Below are 21,624 nucleotides of genomic sequence, written 5' to 3'. Positions count from 1 at the left end.
GAACCCCCACCCCTATACTAAGAGCCCAGTTTCTTACAGGCATATTCCGAACCACTGCTTGACCTTTCTGCTGAAACCCTGAGACTCTCAGCCATGTGTATCTTAAGGCAGAACTTTTACACAGCTGTATGCTTGCTGTATCCTCCAAATCTAGTGTAAACTTGAGGCAGGTGTTTGAGACAGCTTTGCCTTCTTGGATGAGCCTTTTTGCTCTGGCTTGGGAATGTTCAGGGAGAAGTTGTGTTGACTCCTCCATTTTCTCTCACTGCTCATGTCCTTTATCGATTCAGGAAGGCAATGCGCCGGTGAGTAGCTTCTGCTTCTCCATTATCTGCCGCCCCCCCACCATTTCCATCTTCTTTCTTGTTTGCTTTGCCTCTCTGGGTGAGCCCCTGTGGTGGTGGGAGCATTAGTCTTCTTTCGTACAGTAGCCATGATAATGGAGTCCGCCACTACCTTGCCTTTGATGTAAGGTGGTACGGGGTTCCTTGAAGGCCTCTCCTCTTCAATCTAGGACAATTGGTTGCATTAGGGAGAAACTTTTTTTCTCTGCTTTGGTATGAGGATTTCCAGTAGGAAAACAGAAGTTTGTTCCTTCTCTAGTTGCACCCCATATGTGTTCTCCCATTTTGACACAGTGTACAGTGCGCTGGCCTATGGTACAGAGGGATTGATTGGTAGGTGTTTACCCCTTCCTCAGGAAGTCAACCTCTATGTCCTGCCACTCTTCCTCCTCTTGGACTTGTAGGAAACCCTGATCGAACTGACCACCTTCTGTGGCTCCCCGTTCAGAGAACAGTTCCTCTTCTTCCTCCTTTTATGGCTCAGGTATTGTTGGAAGTGCCAGCCCTACCAGCTGTCTAGTGTTCTAGTTGAGGCATCAGTGCGATGCAATATCCTTTAGGGAGTCAAACTCCCTATTCCTCTTCACGAGGACCTCCATTTCTGCATTGAGCCATCGTTTTGTTTTTCTCTCAACGTAGAGCCTTTTCTGTTCTTTGTGACCAGGCTTCCTGTTCCTGCGCTCTTGATGGCCTTTCTGAGTCTAGGCTGGTTCTTAGGGTTTATCAATGTTGTCTTTTGACTTCGACCCTGTCAGTTTCACAGTGCTTATGCTTATCCTCATTATTGCCTTTGGAGTTGGGATAGCTTTCAATTTCGAGTCCAAATGAATCAGCTCGGCCCAACTGCGCCCCTTTGTTATCTGCCAAATCTACAACTTGTCCTTCGACAACTTATTTGATAGCTTCCTTTCTGTTTCAATGGCCTCTTTGGTGTTAAAGCACTCTCCCTGTGCTACCTAGGTTTATGAAGTTCTCTTCATCACTGGAGAGGGCTAAGCCTTTCAACAATGCTTTTGACTGTGCCATGGAGTACTCTGCCCAAGTTTGTTATCCTTTGTCTTTAGGATCTTACGTTGGAAATCTGCACAAGTTTTGTAGGGCTAGGCATTGCGGTGCTTAGGTAGGCACAGGTTACACACCTCATGGCTGTACTGTCCATATATGTGGTGGCTCTTCGGGCAGAATGTAAAAGTGGTTTGCTCCATCAAGTATATATGTATGTATGTACATTCTCCGACCTTTGTGGTCTATGTCCATCCCTTTGGATTTTGAAAAACATTTAGTTTTTATCATTGGAAAATCTTTCTTGGACATCGGCGCATCACAGGGAACCTAATCATATTTTATTCACATCTGACAGCTTGATATTGGAAAAAAGATAACTACTCAACTTGGTTACTTGGGGAGCTTTATTTAGTATTTTTATGCTTCAAGGATGTTACATTGTCAAAGAGGATTGGTCTTTACGGCAAAGAGCTAGTTTCCTACTAATAATTTGTTATCCCAGATAAAATGTTATTTTATTTACATAAAAAAAGAAATCCTGATTGCTATTTTCCCAGATGCTCCAAGATGCATTAATAGTTATGTAGTGCCCAAGACAACAGAAGGGGTAGAGAAATCCAGTAGCTCTTCAGCAGCATATATTTTGTACTATCCACCAGTTTTGGGAACAGGTGCCTTTTCATGCCATTCTATTAGTCATGATCTTGACAGTAAGGGGTACACGAGATGAAATACATTAAATAAGATAAACCTGCATTAAACATCTCTAAATAACAGTTTCAATTTGACTAAATGCAACCAATGGCAATGAAGCTCGGTCCCATTAAGTGGACGAAACACTGACCTCAATCCCAACAACAGTGTGCAGTCAAAAAAATCTCTTACCATGACTGACTAGCACGTTTGACAGCCACACACACAAGTTCTTCAAGTCACAAGGCTTCCGTTTGAAGTTCAAGAAATTGGTTACTAGTTCAACTTATCGAAGATACTGACAGACTTTCAAACTTATGGGTGGCATGGTGGAATTATCATTAATGTGCAATTTTTTTTGCAGAAGTTATTAACCACGCCTGCACTGTCTGGTTACAAGCGTTCTGAGGTGGGCCAGCTCCTGCAGACGAGGAATAATTTCTTTACATTTTTTTTTAAAAGAGGAAAATCCAGCAACATGTACCAAGGTCTAAAAATGTTTAAAATGACATTTACAATATGCCGTTACAGTATTAATCATGATTTTCCGGGTCATTTAATCAAGAACATTCTTTTTTGTAAATCACTCACTGTACAATTTCTTTTTCCTTAGAAGATTATGTTATATTGTGCAGGGGTAATTTAAAGGCAAGACCTGTGAGATGTCATACATTTTTTTTTAAACATTGTTATGAATAACTTTATTCCCATGATATGGCAGATCCATCAATCCAATTTACAACCCACTGCATGCTGCCTCTACAAGGCTACCTTTCCTATAATTACACCAATAATAAAGAACAACACCACAAGAGCGAGTAGTCGTGTGTTCAGTCCTTCGTCCTTGATCATGGATGATGAAGTAGATACAGTGTGACTTGTCTGAGGTGCCCTTCTCATCCGCAGTCCTTCGTCATCCTATGGAAAAGAGGGAACAGAACAAGCAGTTTTAAGTAACACCAAGCTTTCAATGTGCTTACTAATTGCAGGATGTTTATCTGATCTGCTTCTAAAAGAAAATAAACAATTCAAAGCCATACATCAGCCAGATTTGGAGCTCCTGATGCATCATAGAATAAACACAAAGTTATTAAGACAAAAGCACGTCTTCAACATCCATGCCCCATGTCCTTGGAGAAGCCAAGAGGTATTACCTTTATGACCTATTGGCTTTGTCAACACTTTTAAGGCTTTTTGCCGATGCTGTACAGCATCAGCAAATACAAAATAAACAAAAACAATACAAAACTATAACGAAATATGTATTAAGTGGCTACAACATTCATGTGATGATTTATGTGAGACAAAGCATCACCACACATGTGCATGCCTACTGAATGACAAACATAAATGGAAAGCAAGTAATCTAATGAGAAGCATACAGTTGCTGGACAAAGCCAACCACTGGTAAATAATCGGTGGACTTCAAACCCACTAAGTTTTTGAGTGGTACACTAGAGGTTTTCACCTACACAGTAAAAAAGCTGTCAGGCGAGACCTAAAAAAGATCCAAGAGCATTCCATACTCGCTGCATTCACCCACCATGGTATATCATTTAACAGTTTTGAATCCTTGTGGCTAGCAGTATGGGCATTTCTGCATCGTCAGCAGAATAAATCAGATTTTTTTAATTGGCTATTTGATATGATCCATTCTTCTGCCCCGACTTTGCTAAAATAGTTACTATTGATTCAAAAGAGATCCTGGACATCTGAAGGAGGCATTCACCCTCATGTTTTCTGCTGTATAGTGTAAATTGCTAGTGATAAAGTATGCCTTTGAAAACAAGCCGACAAATATTTTATTGTCCTTTTCTTATCAGTTTGTTTCAAACTCAGGGATTTATTTAGCAATTTTAAGAATGGTGGTGAAGGTTTTAAATGTGCTCCGAAATACAATGTGGACAGTGTTGATTATTCTTATCGTACATGGAAGAATTTAACTTCAGCCATCCTAATCTTGTGACTCACTTTTTGGATTAATGATTCATAAACTAATGCACAAGTTACTTACCTTCGATAACGATATATCTGTAAGTAACAGTAGCTAGTATTAGATTCCTTACCTTAGAATATCCCTAGGCATCAGACTGGATCCGGAAACTTTTGCGTAGCAGTATCCTTGCGTGTCGGTAGGCGTAGTCTGCGGCTCCGCGTGCGTCATCGTTGGTGCCGTGATGACGTCGCCGGAGTACTTAGACGCAGCCCTCGTGCGCTGACGTCAGTTCTTTTACATAGCACCAGAAACGCAGAGCCATGATAAAAACCAACACTGGTGCCATGACACTAGGGCCCTGAAGGAGGATGACCTTAACCCTAGATATCAGTTCGCAGAACGGGGAGGATGAGTGGGGCGCTAAGGAATCTAATACTAACTACTGTTTTTTACAAATATATAGTTACCGAAGGTAAGTCACTTGTGCATCTGAAAGAAACAGGTTAGTATTAGATTCCTTACCTTAGAATAGACACTCCAGCAATACCAACCCCGGTGGTGGGTCTGCGAACCAATGATCACACCAGAAAGTCCTGCAGAACGGAAGGGCCAAAGAAGCCATCTCTCCGGACTTGGCTGTCCAGGCAGTAGTGTCATACAAAGGTGTGCAGCGAGGCCCACGTACCTGCCTGACAGATGTCCTGCAAGGGGACTCCCCGACCCAGGGCAGTAGTAGCCGCTGTGGCCCGAGTGGAATGGGCCCTCAGCCCAACAGGAGGCTCCTTTTTAGCCAAGGAGTAGTATACCTTGATGCACAACACGACCCACCGAGAAATGGTCCGCTTGTGCACCGCCCGACCTTTCTTAGCGCCCACGTAACCAACAAAGAGTTGGTCATCCACCCGGAACTAGCGTGTGCGATCCAAATAGAATGAGAGTGCACGTTTGGGGTCCAGACGGTGGAGCCTCTCTTCCTCTTTCGATGGATGCAGAGGCGGAAAGAAGGTGGGCAAGGTGATGGACTGCTCGATGTGGAAGGCTGTGACTACTTTGGGCAGGAAAGAGGGTCGCGTTCCCGACACAACTTTGTCCAGATGGACAGAAAGGAAGGGAGGTTTAGAGAAAAGATCCTGGAGCTCACTCACCCTCCTGGCAGAGGTGATGGCATCCAGGAATGCAGTCTTCAGAGTAAGGAGACGAAGAGGACAGTTATGAAGTGGATCGAAAGGAGTGAACATCAGATAGGTCAGAACAAGGTTCAAGTCCCACCGAGGCATAACGAAAGGAACAGGGGGAAACATGAGTGATGCCCTTCAAGAACCTATTTACAATTGGCGACTTGAACAAAGAAGGCTGATCAGGTAGCCTTAGGAAGGCGGAAAGGGGAGAAAGATAGCCCTTGATAGTGCCCAGAGCAGAGCCCTGCTGGGCAAGAGAGAGAAGAAGAAATGCGTTACTTACCTGTAACTGCAGTTATCCAGTATTAGTGTCTTTCATAGATTCACATGCCTGAATCATTCCCCGTCGTCGAGACGGGAGCCTCCGGTACATAAAAAAGTAATGTCCTAAGACATACATAAAGAGATTAGGTCTAAGGGACTCACCTTAGTGACCTATCTAGGTCCTTATGCAGGAAGGACCAAATAGAGTAGGCTCCAGGGTCCCACCTTGGTAGCCTGTGTCCTTTTGTAAAAAAGGACCAAAATAAAGGAACAACCAATCAGCTACTACCTACCTCTAGAACCTTCCTGTGAGGAGCCTCAGTCTCTCAGATTTTCGTACGCACCAAGTTGGTTAGGTGTAAACCTGTTAGAGAGAGGTGAGTCCTACCAGGGGAGGCGGGAGGGTGCATGTGAATCTATGAAAGACACTAATACTGGATAACTGCAGTTACAGGTAAGTAACGCATTTCTTATCCAGTATTTGGGTGTCTTTCATAGATTCACATGCCTGAATCAGAGTAGCAAGCAATACAATATGCACATCCTGTGTTGGTACAGCATACATAAGTTTGCATATAAGGAACATTTGTGACTGTAAACCAACATTAACAGTTGCATGCAGTATCTAGTAAGAAAGAAATTTGCATACCAGTCAAGGACGGTGGGAAGTAGGAGGGCTCACCTCACTGGAATAGATGGCGAAGCACAGCTCTGCCCACTGCTGCGTCTTTCGTCAGCTCAGCGTCCAAGCAGTAGTGCCTGGTGAAGGTGTGCGGGGACTTCCAGGTCGCTGCTCTACAGATGTCCACGAGCGGCACTCCAGCAAACAGTGCTGCAGACGTAGACATGGCTCTGGTGGAATGGGCTTTGGCCCGTGAGTCCAGAGGTCGCCCCGCCTTCTCATGGCAGAGAGTTATAGCTGAAGAGATCCATCTTGATATACTTTGTTTTGTTAAGGGCATGCCCTTCCTAGGTCTGCTGAATGCGACAAAGAGTTGGGATGATTTCCTGAATTGTCTTGTTCTGTCAAGATAGAATTTGAGGCATCTCTGAAGGTCTAAAGAGTGCAGTGATCTCTCAGCCGAAGTAGATGGGTTCGGAAAGCACGATTTAAGAACCACGGGCTCATTTAAATGGAAGTCCGATGGGACTTTGGGTATGAATCGTGGGTTAGTACGCAGGATGACTCTGTCCTCTTTGAATTGTAAGAAAGGGTCCTGGATGGAGAGGGCTTGCAATTCACCTACCCTTCTGGCCGAGGTTAGTGCCAGTAGGAGGGCTGTCTTCCACAACAGGAATTTGATATCCGATTTGTGGATAGGCTCGAAGGGATGCTTCATCAACTGGTGAAGAACTACGTTGAGGTGCCATGTCGGAGGGACAGGTTTTGGTCTAGGGAAGGACCTAAAAAGGCCCTTTAGGAATTGTTTGATGAGCCTGTCCGCCCACAGGGAAGGGCCCCTAGAAGTTCGGGTGAACCTAGAAATTGCTGCCAGGTGGACCTTGATGGCGCATGGGCAAGTCCTGAGTGCGCCAGGTGTAGGAGGTATGGCAGGAGTTGCTGGGGGTGACATGGAAAGGGTGTAGACCTTCCTTCGCACACCAGACGCAGAAGCGTTTCCATTTGAGAGTATAGGTCTTTTTTGTGCTGTCAGCTCTAGCGTTGGCCAGGACATCTCTGCACTCCTGTGGAATGTTCAGGTGGCTGAACTCGCGGTATTCAGGAGCCAGGCTGACAATTTCAGAGGGCCCAGGTTCGGGTGGAGAACCTGTCCTTGAGACATCGTGAGCAGGGTCGGGTGACTGTAGGCGAAGAGGCGGGTGGATAGATAGACGATGAAGTTCCGTGTACCAGTGCTGCCTCGGCCAGGACGGGGCGATGAGGATCAGGGTGCAGGGCTCCGATTTCATCTTCCTGATTACTCTGGGTATCAGTGGGAATGGCGGAAAGGCGTAAGCATACACGTTCTGCCAAGCTATGGAAAATGCATTCCCTAGTGTTCCTGGTTGGGGAAGCCTGCTTGCGAAGCTTGGGCATTTGGCGTTCTCCCTGGTGGCAAAGAGGTCTATCTGTGGTGTCCCCCACTTCGCGAAGATGTAGTCCATTGTTCTCGCATCCAACTCCCATTCGAGGGATAGAGACTGTTCTCTGCTCAGGGCGTCCGCTAGGACGTTGTCTTTGCCCGGAACGTATTCGGCTTTGAGTGTTATGCCATGTTGGAGAAGCCAGTTCCAAACTCTGAGATTCTCGAGAGAGAGAGAAAGAGAGCGCGTCCCTCCCTGTTTGTTCAGGTAGTGCATCGTCGTGGTGTCGTCCGTCCTGACTAGCACTGGGGAGTTTCGGATGCGCGGGAGGAACGATTGGAGCACCAGGAAAACTGCCCTTCGCTCCAGAATGTTGATGTGGAGTTTGGATTCCTGTGGCGTCCATTTTCCATTGGTTTGTAGTTCTTGCAGTACTGCACCCCAGCCTTCCAAGGAAGCGTCCGTGGTGATTATATGTGGTTGCGCCGGAAGCAGGAACGGCAGTCCTTGCAACAGGTGTTTGGTTGACCTCCACCATTGTAGATTGTTGATCATAGGTTGGGTGACTCGTATGCTGTCCTCGAAGGATCCCGTAGCTTGTGTCCACTGTTTTGTCAGTTCTTCCTGAAGGGGACGCATTTTTAGGCGGCAGTGCGGGATGAGCAGAATGCATGACGACATCATGCCGAGGAACGATTTGAAGATACGGACGGTCAGAGTCTTTTTGGATGCCACTGACTTGGCCAAGGAGATAAGTTTCGATTTTCTCTCCTGTGATGGGAAGGCTTTTGTGCATTCCGTGTCCAGGGTCGCTCCAAGGAAAGTGATGACTTTGGTTGGTATTAGAGATGACTTTTCTTTGTTGAGGGTCAAGCCTAGTCGGTGGAAAAGATGCAGACAGGCGCTGGAAGATGCGGCTGCGGCTTATTTCGACGGAGCCTTTACCAGCCAGTCGTCCAGGTATGGGAACACCTGGTGGCCCTGCTGGCGAAGAAAGGCTGCGACAGGAGAAAGGCATTTCGTAAAGATCCGTGGGGCAGATTTGAGGCCGAAGGGGAGGACACGGAATTGGTAGTGTACACCTGCGACCGCAAATCTGAGGAACTTCCTGTGTCCCTTGAGGATAGGGATGTGGTAATAGGCGTCCTGTAGGTCTAGTGATGTCATGTAGTCGCCTTTTTCCAGAAGTCCCAGGATCTCTTGTAGCGTGACCATACGGAACGACTGTTTCTTTAAGAACACATTGAGAGCTCTCAAGTCGAGGATTGGTCGCCATTTCTTTCCCTTTTTGCGAATTAGGAAGAAGTGGGAATAGAATCCCTCCCCCTTTTGGGCGTGTGGAACTTTTTCTATTGCGCCCTTCTGAAGCATGGAAGCTAGTTCTTGGAGAAGCAGCCGTAGGTGTCTGTGAGGGCGCTGGACAGGTGGTGTCTGTGGGGGATTTGAGAGGAATTCCAGCGAGTGGCCGAATTGAAGAAGTTGTAGAACCCACCGGTCTGTTATTTGCCGCCAATTTTGTAGGTAAAAAGAAAGTTTTCCTCCAAGTCGTAAAGAGTGTGATGGTGGAGGGGCTGGCCAATTGATAGAGTCATTGGCGATTGCCTGCGGGTCTCTTCTGTCCTTTTCCTCTGTAGGACGATTTGTTGAAGGAGGTCTGACGTCCCGACTGGTTTTGGCGCTGCTGAAACTGCGTCTTGCCCTGTGAGTATGAGTAGGAGGACTTGTTTTGATAAGAACCCCTATAGGAGGACTGTCCTCTTCCTCTGTTGGTACGAAATGACTAATTGCGAGATTGTAGAGTACCTAGGGCTCTGGCTGTGTCAGTGTCCTTCTTGATTGCAGTGAGGGCTTCGTCAATCTTTTCGCCGAAAAGATGATCGCCGTCATAAGGCATATCAAGTATTTTGGTTTGGACCTCCTGTCTGAAAGAGGTGGCCTTTAGCCAGCCTTGGCGTCTTAGGACAGCGGCGCCTGCCAACTGTCTGAAGCCAGTCATGGCCACGTCAATGGCACAGTCGATTAGTTCGGAAGCCGAAGTCTGGCCTTCGAGGAGGAGTGAGTGTGCCTCCGCTTTCAGATCTTCTGGAAGGTCAGCAAGGTAAGGCGCGATGTCCGCCCAGAGTTGACGGTTGTAACGTCCGAGAAGGGCAATGGAGTTGGCGATTTTCACCGTCGTCGCAGACGTAGTGGAAAAACGCTTTCCGACGGCATCCAGCTTCCTGCCTTCTTTATCGGGTGGTGTTGATAAAGGGGAAGCAGGGTTGCGCGAATTCTTCTGCGCCGCCTGGGTGACCACGGAGTCCGCCTTGGGGTGACCCGTGAGGCATGCTGGAGCCGACGACGTAGCTTTATATTTTTTGTCCAGTCTGGGTACTACTACCTGCAGGGAAGCTGGAGACTGCATGAGTTGTTTGCCCTGTTTTAGTAGGTAATCAATGATCGGGATCGATCTTGTTGTTTTCTTTGTTGGTTCCTTAAAATCATAGAGGAAACAGTCAGTTTCCTGTGTTTCCATGGACATATGGAACCTTTTAGCTGCCCTTTCCATGAGGTTATGAAAACCTCCAATGTCTGCGGGCGGAGACTGAGGATTGTGGCTCCGGAGAGGCTGGAGAGTGAGTGACGTAGTCTTGGTCAGCGTCCACGTCTGTATCATCGTCTCGGACTTCGCCTTCTTCATGTTCCCTTCCCTCATCATCGGACGAGATGGGGTCTTGTGCTGGGTCCTGTGTCCTAGGAAGAACCAGTGGAGGGGGCTTATGCCGTGGCACGGGCTCAGGAACGGACACAGCTGGCTGCGGGGTTGGCGGAACAACAGGAGTGGCCTTTTGTGGAAACCGCTCTTTGTAGTCCTGAATGAGGAAACGCACGTCTGAAACTAAGGAGGCTGGCAGGCACACCATTGGAGTCACTTGAGTGTGAACCTGGGTATTTACAACTGGAGTCACAGGTTCTTCAACCTCCTGCTCTTCGTCAGTACTTTGGCACTTGACAATCAGGTCTGAAGGGCTAGTGGACTGGGTAAACATTTCCTCCTCCATGTCTTGGTCCTGTAAGAAGCAGGATGGCGTTAGCTGCTGAACCTTACTAGGTGATGTCATTTCCGGTGTAATCGGTTTTTTGGTAATTCTGATGGTAACATGGGATGTTTGGGCGTCCATAGCATGTGATAGGAGCTCAGACTCCTTCCAGGCACCAGTCGCCGTCGACGCCTGTGACGATGGCTTCATCAAGGAGCTCTCCGTCATCGGTTGAACTGTAGTCTTCGTCGACGGTGTGTCCGTCGACGACGCTCTCGTCGACGGTGATTTTGCCTTTGATAACTTTTCCGCCGTCGACTGCTTCGTCGTCGGCACCGTCGTCGACGGAGTGCTCTTCGTCGACGGTGGGGGCTTCGTCGACGGTGGCTTCGTCGACGGTGGCTTCGTCGACGGTGGCTTCATCGACGGTGTGGCTTTCGTCGACGGTGTCAGCGTCGACGCCTTCGTCGACGGTCGTGTCGTCGACGGCGTGCTCCTAGTCAGCGACGGAGCAGAGGATGAAAGCGGTCTACCCGACGATGAGGGTGTTATTCTCGTCGACGATGAAGACGCCGACGATGCCGTCGTCGTCGACACTGTCGTCGTCGACGTGGAGACGGTCCTCAGCGATGAGGTGGTCGTCGAATGTCGCCGTCGTCGTAGTAAGCAGTGGCTGCTTCCTGGGGACAGGAAGGTCCTTGCTAGACACGGCAGGCTTGCCCTCTGAAGACCTTTTGGACTTCTTAGGAGGGGTGTCTGAGGGGCCAGGCGAGGAAGCCCTAGGCCTCTTCAAGGAAAACTGTGAGGCGCCAGACATGCTCTCACCTTCAGAAACCAAGTCGCCTTCTGGTTTGTCCTTAAGCCTGTTCAGCCATATTAGAAGTCTCCCTTCCCGGTCTTTCTGGGTCTTGTGGGAGAATTTACGGCAAATCCTGCAGTCTATGGACTGGTGGTGAGGATAGAGACAGTATAGGCAGGTCTCATGTTCGTCGTCCACGTGAAGCCTCAACTTGCCACAGGGTCGAAAAAGTCTTCTCTTTTTGCTATCTGCCATAGCAAAGAAAGTCGAAAAACTGTAAAGTTAGATGAAAATCCAAGATTCCTGAGGAGAACTCAGGTGGAGACTCCCTAGCACAACGTGCGGTAGAAAATCTGAGAGACTGAGGCTCCTCACAGGAAGGTTCTAGAGGGAGGTAGTAGCTGATTGGTTGTTCCTTTATTTTGGTCCTTTTTTACAAAAGGACACAGATAGGCTACCAAGGTGGGACCCTGGAGCCTACTCTATTTGGTCCTTCCTGCATAAGGACCTAGATAGGTCACTAAGGTGAGTCCCTTAGACCTAATCTCTTTATGTATGTCTTAGGACATTACTTTTTATGTACCGGAGGCTCCCGTCTCGACGACGGGGAATGATTCAGGCATGTGAATCTATGAAAGACACCCAAATACTGGATAAAGAGGAGAACCTCAGAAAGGGGTGCAGAGAGCGGATCCACAGCCTTTGCTGTGCACCATTCCACAAATGTGTTCCACCTGCAGGCGTATACCGACTTCGTGGAGGGACGCCTGGCTGCCAGAATTACATTGCAGACTTCAGGAGGCAAGTCAAATGGCCTCAACTGTCGCCGCTCAATCTCCACGCATAGAGGTGGAGACTGGACAGGTTCGGGTGGAGGACCGTCCCCTGCTGCTGCGACAGAAGGTCCTCCTGAAGAGGCAGACGAATCGGGGGATCGAGAGACATGCTGAGTAGCTCGGGATACCAGTACCTTCGTGCAAAGTTCAGAGCCACAAGGATGACTTGGGCCCGGTCGCGCTTGATCTTCAGCACTCTGGGCAGAAGTGGTATAGGCGGAAAGGCTTATAACAGACCACAACTCCACTCGCGACGAAAAGCATCTCAGAGCGAGTGTCGCCATGGAAATTCCAACGCGCAGAACTGATGACATTGCGCGTTCTCTTCGGTGGCGAATACATCTAACCAAGGCTCTCCCCACTGCAGAAAGAGACCTTGCGCCACGTCGGAGTTCAGACGCCATTCGAGATCCATCAAGCACCGGCAGCTGAGTTCGTCCGCCCTGGCGTTCAGTGAACCTGGCAGGTGTTGAACCACCAGTGTTACGCCCTGATGTTCCAGCCACTGTCAGAGGCGCAGAGCCTCCTCGCAGAGGGTCCACGACCCCACCCCGCCCTGTTTGTTGGAGTACCACATGGCGGTGGTGTTGTCCGTGAACACCTGCACTACACTCCCCCAGACAGAGGGGAGGAATACCTTCAGTGCAAGCCGGATCGCCCGCAGCTCCTGAAGGTTGATGTGGAGCCGGGACTCCGCCGGAGACCAGAAGCCTCTGATCTCCGCCTTTCCCATGTGGCCCCCCCAGGCCTGGAGGGACGCGTCCGCCACAACTACGTGCTCCGGTTGGGGTAGGGAGAGGGATCAGCCACTGACCCAATCGCGGTCCGTGAACCATCACTGCAACGGTCTTGCAGTGCCCTCCAAGATCAAGACATGGTCGGACAAGTTGACCTGATGCTGGGCTCACTGAAACTTCAGGTCCCACTGCAGAGCCCGCATCCGCCACCTGGCGTGATGCACCAGAAGGCTGCAGGAGGCCATCAGCCCCAGAAGCCCGGGGATAACCGATAGTCTTGGTCAGACTCCGCTATCCAGAGTCTGACCGAGACTCGGGATAACGACTGAAAGATCGGAATCAGAGCCTGAATATCCCGAACCCGCTGTTCGTGAGGATAAACCAGAAACTGCGCCTAGTCTAGAACCGCTCCGTTGAACAGGAGCTTCTGAGAGGGACACAGGTGTGACTTCGGCGCTTTGATGGAGAACCCCAGCAGGTGCAGGAGGTCGGCTTTTAGTCTGGAGGTGGCCGACGACTGTCTGGGGCGAGCCCGCCTTCAACAACCAGTCGTCGAGGTAGGGGGGGGAAAAACCCCAACCTGCGCAGATTAGCTGCGACCACCGCCATCACTTTCATGAACACCCGTGGGGCTCTGGTAAGGCAGAAGGGGAGCACGGTAAACTGAAAGTGCTTGTGGCCTACCGTGAACCGCAGTTAACGCCGGCAGGACGAGGATGTGAAAATAAGCGTCCTGCAAGTCCAACGCTACCATCCAGTCTCCTGGGTCCAGGAAAGCTAAGACCTGAGCCAAAGTCAGCATCTTGAACTTCTCCTTCCGGAGGAAGCCGTTGATGTTCCGCAGGTCAAAGATAGGGTGCAGGCCCCCTTTGCCCTTCTTGGGAACCAGAAAGTAGTGGGAGTAGCAACCACGCCTTACTTCTGACACAGGAACGCGCTCAATGGCCCCCTTGGCCAAGAGGGCCGTAACTTCCTCCTGCAGAAGTCGCAAGTGATCCCCCGACACGCGGTGGTATTGCGGTGGCATGGCTGGAGGGGTCGCCTCGAAGGGGAGGGAGTAGCCCCTTCGGACGATTTGCAGCACCCACCTGTCCAATGTGACAGTGCGCCAGTGGAGGTGATGGAACCCCCTGCCCCCCACTGGCGTCACATGGGCCTGAAAGCTCAGACTAGGAGGGTTTTGAGACGGATGCTGCACGGGCAGGTGTGGACTGGCCTCGCCGTTGTCCCCGACCTCCGCCACGACGGTTTCCACGTCCGCCACCGCGTTGGACGGTAGTCTGCGGGCCGTGGCTGGCAGGACGTGTGGGGATGCCCCTTCTTTGGCCACGAAAGGAGCAAAAAGTTCCGGCACCGGACCCGAATCGAGGGAGGGATCGGGGACGGTGCCGCCCAGAGGCGGCGCTGGGGGTGACACCCTGGGGGCCGGCGCTGGTGACGTCGTAAGGTGAACCGGTGACGACCCGGATCCTGTGGGGGCCTGCGGCGCCGGGACCGAAGTCACCGGCGGTGTCGGGACCGAAGCACCCGTCGGCATAGGGGCCAAAGCACCCGACCCGCTGGGGCCCCAAGGCGCCGCGGAGCCCGACGGAGGAGTGAGCGACCTTATGGCCGAGAGGAAGGCCTCGATCTACTCCGGCGTCACGTTCTGCCCAGGGAACGACGGGTATGAAGCAGGCCGCGACTTCTTGTGCTTACCTGAGGACTTCGAGCCCGAAGACAGAGGACGGCTCCCGGAGCTATGGTAGCTCCGAGACCGTTCCCTCGACCTCCTCGTGGACCGGGACCACAAGCGGCACAGGCCGACTGCAGGAGCTCGAGTCGCTTGCGGGACCGCTCCTGCCTAGCTTTAGACGTCCGGGCCCGGCAGTCAGAGCAGGCCTTGTCGTCGTGGTCGAGGCCCAGGCAATAAAGACACCGGCGATGGGGGTACGAAACCGACATCAGTCGGTCGCAGTGGGCGCAGGGCTTAAACCTGGGCATCCCTACCGGCACCGTCTGAGTCGTTACTTAAAAAAGAATCAAAAATGATCGAAAAAGTTTAGTCAAAAATTGTCTAAGGGGTACCACTTTTTCCGGATCTGCGCTTGCTGGCGCGGAAAAAAGAACTGACGCCAGCGCGCGAAGGCAGTGTCTAAGTACTCCAGCGACGTCATCCCGGCGTCAACGACGCCGGACGCGTAGCCGCAGACGACGCCTAACTACGCGCAGGGGTACTGCTACGCAAAAGTTTCCGGATCCCGTCTGACGACTGGGGATATTCTAAGGTAAGGAATCTAATACTAACCTGTTACTTTCAGATCCATCATTTTCTTATTTAGCCTTGGTGCAGCATAGTCTGTGACTTAGCTTTGGATAAACATAACAGTTTTTCCCTGAGATGGGACAAGCTAGAGCCAACTGAGTTATCAGAAAAAATTGTAAAAAGCAATTACAAAAACTTTGAAGTTTGCTTAGATACGTCTGCAGTACCCGAAGAAATCATGGAATCCTTGCAAGCAGATTGCAGAGTCAATTAGAAGCACTCTACAGATTAAGATCAAAGGTCAGGGTAAGATTCTAGGGTGGTTTGATCACAAATGCACAAAAGCTCACTCAAACCAAAAAGAAGCCCTAAGCAAAACTATTAGGGACTGTAAGGAAATCAGGGAGTATAGAAGGGAATACAAGCTTGCCCTGAAATTATGTAAAAGCGAACTCTAAGATGGTGATCCTACTTAAACTATTGTATTTATTTGTAAACATCCGATACGCACCCAGCCGCCATTTTTTCTCTGCACTTAAGACTCCGCTCATTTGATTGGTATGGGGGGAAGCAAGCTAGGCTTAAGTGGGAAATACTCAAACGTCCCTTTTCCACGGGTGGCTTCTCGGTGCCAGACATCGAATTATATTTTAGCTGCGCACAAGCACACTATGCTGCTTATTGGAAGAAACCCCTCCCTTTCATGCCTCACCTGGCGATTGAAGATGGTTACATGCGCCCCGTCAACCAGCACAGCCTACATAAGTACGTCGGCGGACCCCAGACACACCACATCTACTACTGTGCAATGCACCGTCAGCGCATGGCATGGCCTGACCAAATTGATCCATTGCATGTTAATGTACTCCCCCCTCCTGCCCCTCTTCGGGAGGCAGGATATTCCGGTCACACAGGAGGGTGGCTGCCGCCGGCTCCTCCGTAAGCTATCCCTACACACCTGGGGGAGCCTGTACACTGCTGGGAAGTTCAGTACCAGCACTGAATTTTTTCAGCACATCACCACTCCCCTAGAACGTTTTTATTATATAAGACTCAGACAGGATGTTAAAACCGCCACACCCACCTTTCCCTTGGAGCCTCCTGTGATGCCCCCACTACAAGCTTTGCTGCAACAAGAGGCCCCTGCACATGTCCTCTCGAAACTATACTGATCCGTACAGACAAACAGAGAATACGGACCAACTGCGGCTCAGAGTAGGGGGGAGGAGGAGTTGGGACATCCCATTACTGAGGAACAGTGAGCATATTGCTATACACAAACTGGGGAAATTTCTGCTACTAGTAGATTTCGAATCATACACTAGAAATACATTCACCGGTTATACTACACGCCTGTTTAAGCTGAAACTGCGCGATAATGACTGCTGCGAACGCTGCGGGTGGGAGGGAGCCGATTTCAGACACCTGGCTTGGGACTGCCCACCTATCCAACGTTATTGGGTGGAAGTACTTGCCGCCCTGGACCTCATGACCGGCCTGCACGTCCCCACTCACTGCCTTGTTGGGATACACAACCTATTGCCGCAAAAATGCGGAAATACACCTCCATAGCGCTCCTGCTTGCTAAGAGGAAAATAGCCTGCAAATGGGGAAGAGGGAGGGCGCCTAAATTTAAGGACTGGCTCCGGGATCTAATATACTGTCAGGAGCAGCTCCATATATATGCGGAACTTCAACCCCCCACGTCGCGCCCAAGAGACATCTGGAGCCCATTGCAAGTATATCTATTGGAGCACGCTCCAGGTGACACGATAAGACGCCCTAGATGCTGCACCATCGGCATCCTAATGCGGTCCCTCCCCTCAGGTCACGCAACTATTGTCTTTAGTGACTTACGAAAAGGCATAGGTCCTAGACCCCCCTTATTTAGCGGCCATGTCTTCCAATTAACAGTGGACGCTCTGTTTTATTTTAGTCTTTCCTTTCACATGTCATTTTGAGGATGGAACTGGTACCTTGTGCATGCCTTAATTAGTTTGTTTAATGTCTAAAAGCATGACCTTTGCCCTTAACGCTATTACTGCCTCCATACTTCAACACTCCATCTTACGCGGCCGGCCCGGATGGGTTGTAGGCGGCTTGCTGTGTACTCCCCTATCTCCCTACCACAACCGGTATTCAAACTTTGATGGGGACGCTATGCCGGCCCCGTATTGGTTGTAGGCAGTAAGCCGATTTGTAAAGCAGATGATGCTTGTCAAAGGTCTTAAATAAAAAATAAAAAAGCGAACTCAAAGACAAGGCCTGGGCGGAATTACAAGAGGCGAGTAAAAATGATAGCACTGCTTTTTGCGGGTCGTGAAATACCCTTTTTTTGAGAACAAGGAAACCCCAATTATAGAATTTGCCATTGAGGAAAGACTTTGAGTGGAGCACTACTCTAGTATTTATAGACGAGCTGAGGAAGTGGAAGGCATGGATCTTACCCCTATTTTTCAGGCCCCAATGCCAACTATAAATTTACCCATAGCTTTGACTTTCACTCTGGAGGAAGTACTCCATGCAATAAATGTCAGCAAGGGAGGTAAGGCATCAGGACCAGATGGGGTACCCATAGACCTTTTTAAGTCTAATATTGATCTATGGGCCCCCTATTAATTAAAGTGCTTGCAGTTTCCTGTAAAATAGGCCTTATTAAAACCTGGTCTGGATCCATGGTGGTTTCAATATTTAAGAAAGGTGACAGGCAGAATCCAGCCTGCTACTGCCCCATCTCACTGCTTGACTCGTTGGCTAAAGAGGCAGGCCGGTAGTACTTAATCGGTTGCAATCATGGGCGGAGGCCAACAATGTCTTATCCAACCTGCAGTTTGGGTTTAGAGAGGGTCTAGGTACCTTAGAACAAAGCCACAACCTTAATATTTTAATTAGCAAACATACAAGGTCACGAAAAGGGGAACTGTATTTGGCATACGTCGACCTGACGACTGCTTTTGACTGTCACCCACAAGAAGTTATGATGTGTTTTAGCCAGTATGGGAGTGGAGGAACCAATAATCCAACTGTATAATAATGTGACTGCCAGGGTTTCCTATTGGTCTAAGGGCGAGTTTACAGTTCCTTTCAACGTGGAGAGGGGGTTAGGCAGGGCTGCGTTCAGACCCCCTTTTTATTTTTTACTTTATATACAAATGGGCTAGAACAGGTGATGGTAGAGAAGTGTCGCGATCTACCACAACTAGTCAGTCGATCCATGCCTGCCCTCCTTTATGCGGATGACGCTATAATGGCGCGCACACCGTTGGGCCTGCAAAGAACTCTTCATACATATGAGTTTATGAAAAACCTGGGACTAACAGTGAACACCAGTTTATTATGTGCTGCAGGAACGGTAGTATGAAGACTAGAGCCATTTACATTGATAATAAAAAGGTAGAAAATACCCCCACAAATCCCTATCTACAAATTCTTTGTGACTCCAAGGGTTCTTGGAGCCATGCAATTAAAACTAGAAATCTGCATTTTATGAGAACTACTTCAGCCTTGGTCAATTTTTCTAAAAAGTGGGCAAAAAAACCCCGGCAGTGCTGCTCCATATTTACAGTGCAAAATGCGTCAGCACAGCAGTATATGGCGCTGGGATTTAAGGCTATTGCGATGTAAACTTTATTCAAAAGATTACTAATGTTTTTTTTAAAGATTTCTGTTGGCTGTCCCACGCAGTACCTCGTCTTATATCTGCGATGCAGAATTGGGAGTTACATTTATAACTGATATAATACAAGTGCAACCGGCCCTTCTTTGGCACCGGATCTGACCCACAGCCAATACAGCACTTAACTGTGAAGTTTTAATAGACAGTCTCTAATTAGATCACGCTCTAGAAATAAAATGGTTGAAATGTATACAAGACTTAATGAGTGATTTGGGGGAACCGGGCTACTATACTAATCCCCAATCCATGGGTTCCATCTCCAGAAAAGGTTTCAAAATAACATGTATGTATGGCTCACTGGGAGGCACTCCGATCCGCTGAGGAGGCCTCTTATCCATCGGTACTCTCAAACCAATTGCTGTTAAGTACTCCTGGTATCCAGTCATATCTACTTATTATACGAACAGATTTGTTTTGACTTGTTATAGACTAAGTACATTCCATCATCTGGTCAGCTTTCCAACAATAAACGATTGGTCTAAAACATGTAGATGTCTTTGTGGCGAGGTCTAAATGTGTGTACAAAAAGAGGGTATCCCCGACTAGAGTTCCTAATTCGGGATAAATCAAACAGTTGAGAATACGAAAAATTAGGAACAGGTTAAATTATGAACTACGACTGACATTAGACAACAGAAATTGTATCTGAACCAAAATTCGGGTACAAAAATATTCGTTCTTTATTAAATCGTGTTAAGTTTAAAAAAGAGAGAGAGTTACATGTGAAGAACTTTCTACATGTATTGCATACTGTAAATTCCAATTTGTGGATTTTTAAAGTGCATTACAGTACATATTAAAACATGGCTATAGGTTACAGTGTACTACGCGCGTTTCGGCTGTGAGCCTTCATCAGGAAGCCATGATTTTTTCCAGTTACCCTTGCATGTAGATTGGAATCTGCCTGGGCCGTTCTTAAGACTGAGATTTTAATTATTTCTGCCCATAAGCTGTGTGGCGTTTTCCAATATTGGTGTCCGGTAGAAAAGTAGATTCGGATAAAGAATGCAAAAAAAGGGGAGGTTTCCTATCTTTAATTATATCTGGTGCGTCAATATCAGAATTTTTCTATTGGTCGCTCGGTTTTCAAAATAGATGTGGTGCCCCGTGTTGAAGGTCCGCTACATTAATTCTGTTCTGACGGTGCACAGAGCAATCCAATAATGGATTCTATATGGCGTTTCCGGAGTTAGTCCCGGTGCAAAAAGAGATGAAGTGGCCTCGGTCTCAGGTCCGCTATATTGAATTCTGTTCCGACGGTTCCGAGGGCGATCCAATGATGGGTTCTGTGTGGCGTCTCCGGAGTTGTGGCGAGGTCTACCAGCAATCTACAAAACACGTTCTTTTCTGCAAGTTTTACAAGGAAATAAAGGGCGATGGATTATACCTATTCAAAGATTATGGGGCTTGAGGCAATGCCGTCCGGCTTTTCTTGCATTGCAAATCCTGGAAAATGAATTTGTTACAAGAGAGATTGCTGTATTTCTAAAAAGTATAATCAAGTGCAGAAAAAACGATGAGAATTTTATCTTTCATTGCAAAACCATTTGATGCAAAATTAAAGGTTTTCCGTTTTTTAATACTGCGATATAATTATATTGTATTCATTAAATTTTGTATGCTTTTATGATTTTTATGAAACAAAAATTTAATAAAGTCAGATTTGATTTGAATAAACATTGGCTCCCATGAAGAGGACTTGCATTTTTTTTCCTACTCCTGGGGAAGCTGGTTCCTTAAATGCTTCCCTCTCCTGCTGCATAAGTAACACAAGAAGGTGGAAATATACTCAGGGTATCCCTGTTCTGTCACTTGCTGGGATTGTTGCCTTGGTCTTCTATGGTCTTTTTCTCATCAAAATCTTTTCTTTTGTGTTTTAAGACTGCAACACTAGGCTTCAAGGTGTTTTTTTTAATATTATAGCATCAAGTGACTTTTCTTTTGCTTAGACGTTGTGAGTCAAGCCAGTCTTTTTGTGTGGTGTCTGAAGGCCTTGTACTCATGGTTTTATTTGTCTTTTGGCTCAGAGAACTCAGTTTCCTTTCTGACACCTTCAACTGCAGTGTGTTTTTCTCTTGGTGTTGAGGGGAGTTTTCATAATTCTGACCATATCAGACGGCCTGCTAGTCCCCGACAGAAAAGGCACTCACTCTGAGGCAGTGTACACGGATGTTTTATCAGCATCAAGAAAGCATTTTTTGGCTTTGATTCACTGAAAATCCACCAGCACCAAAATTTCAATGTCTGAAGATAGTAATTTCCCTGGGGTCCTCTCCGTTACATCTGAGCCCTGACCCCAGCGATAGACCAAAATTCTTTAGGGAAAGATCTTTCACCTAAGCCATGGAATATGGACTTGTGTTTTCCCCTTTTTTCCCCTCTAGTCTTTAATGTAGGCTAATATACTGTACAAACTCAGCTCACTTCGGACATATGGTTCTTATGTAGGAATCAACTACTCACCTTTTGGTGGCACTTAGGACGAAACCCTAACGGGTATATTTTCTATTGCCCTAAACATCACAAAGAGGCCCGGAGATATCCCATGGTTTCCAAGCAGGCTTAAACTCACCCTGTGGTGGAAATTGTCAAAGAAAACCCCATATCCTTGGACATTACTCTTGTTCATTAAGGATTCTCCAAATTCCTCCTCTTTGTCAAAGGAGTAGGGAAATGTGTTGAAACCACAATTTTGCTTATTTTTTGTCATCGATTATTGACAACTGGCTTACTTCAAAGGTTTTTTAGATTATTTCGTTCCAGGTGGTCCTAGTCTTGCTCGCTGACATCTCTTCCCCAAGGGGGTGTCGTCTGCGATGCAAAAGCCAATAGCAGAAAAAAAGAGCATGCACTGACTACGTGCAGC

At 48.1% G+C, this 21,624-nt stretch overlaps 1 protein-coding gene across 1 annotated transcript in view; it reads right to left on the bottom strand.

The window, feature by feature from the left end:
• Positions 1–1,735: 1,735 nt before the first annotated feature.
• VAPB (VAMP associated protein B and C) overlaps positions 1,736–21,624 on the bottom strand; it is a 164,582-nt gene continuing 144,693 nt past the window's right edge. Inside the window, exon 6 of the mRNA XM_086932525.1 lies at positions 1,736–2,960. Coding sequence (XP_086788651.1) covers positions 2,802–2,960 — 159 coding nt within the window. The 3' untranslated portion in view covers positions 1,736–2,801. The remainder of the gene's footprint in view (positions 2,961–21,624) is intronic.

This window comes from Lissotriton vulgaris, chromosome 7 (assembly GCF_964263255.1).
Source record: "Lissotriton vulgaris chromosome 7, aLisVul1.2, whole genome shotgun sequence".
Lineage (NCBI taxonomy): Eukaryota > Metazoa > Chordata > Amphibia > Caudata > Salamandridae > Lissotriton > Lissotriton vulgaris.
The sequence above is the reverse complement of the archived record's forward strand: the minus strand, read 5'-3'. Positions and strand labels throughout refer to the sequence as shown.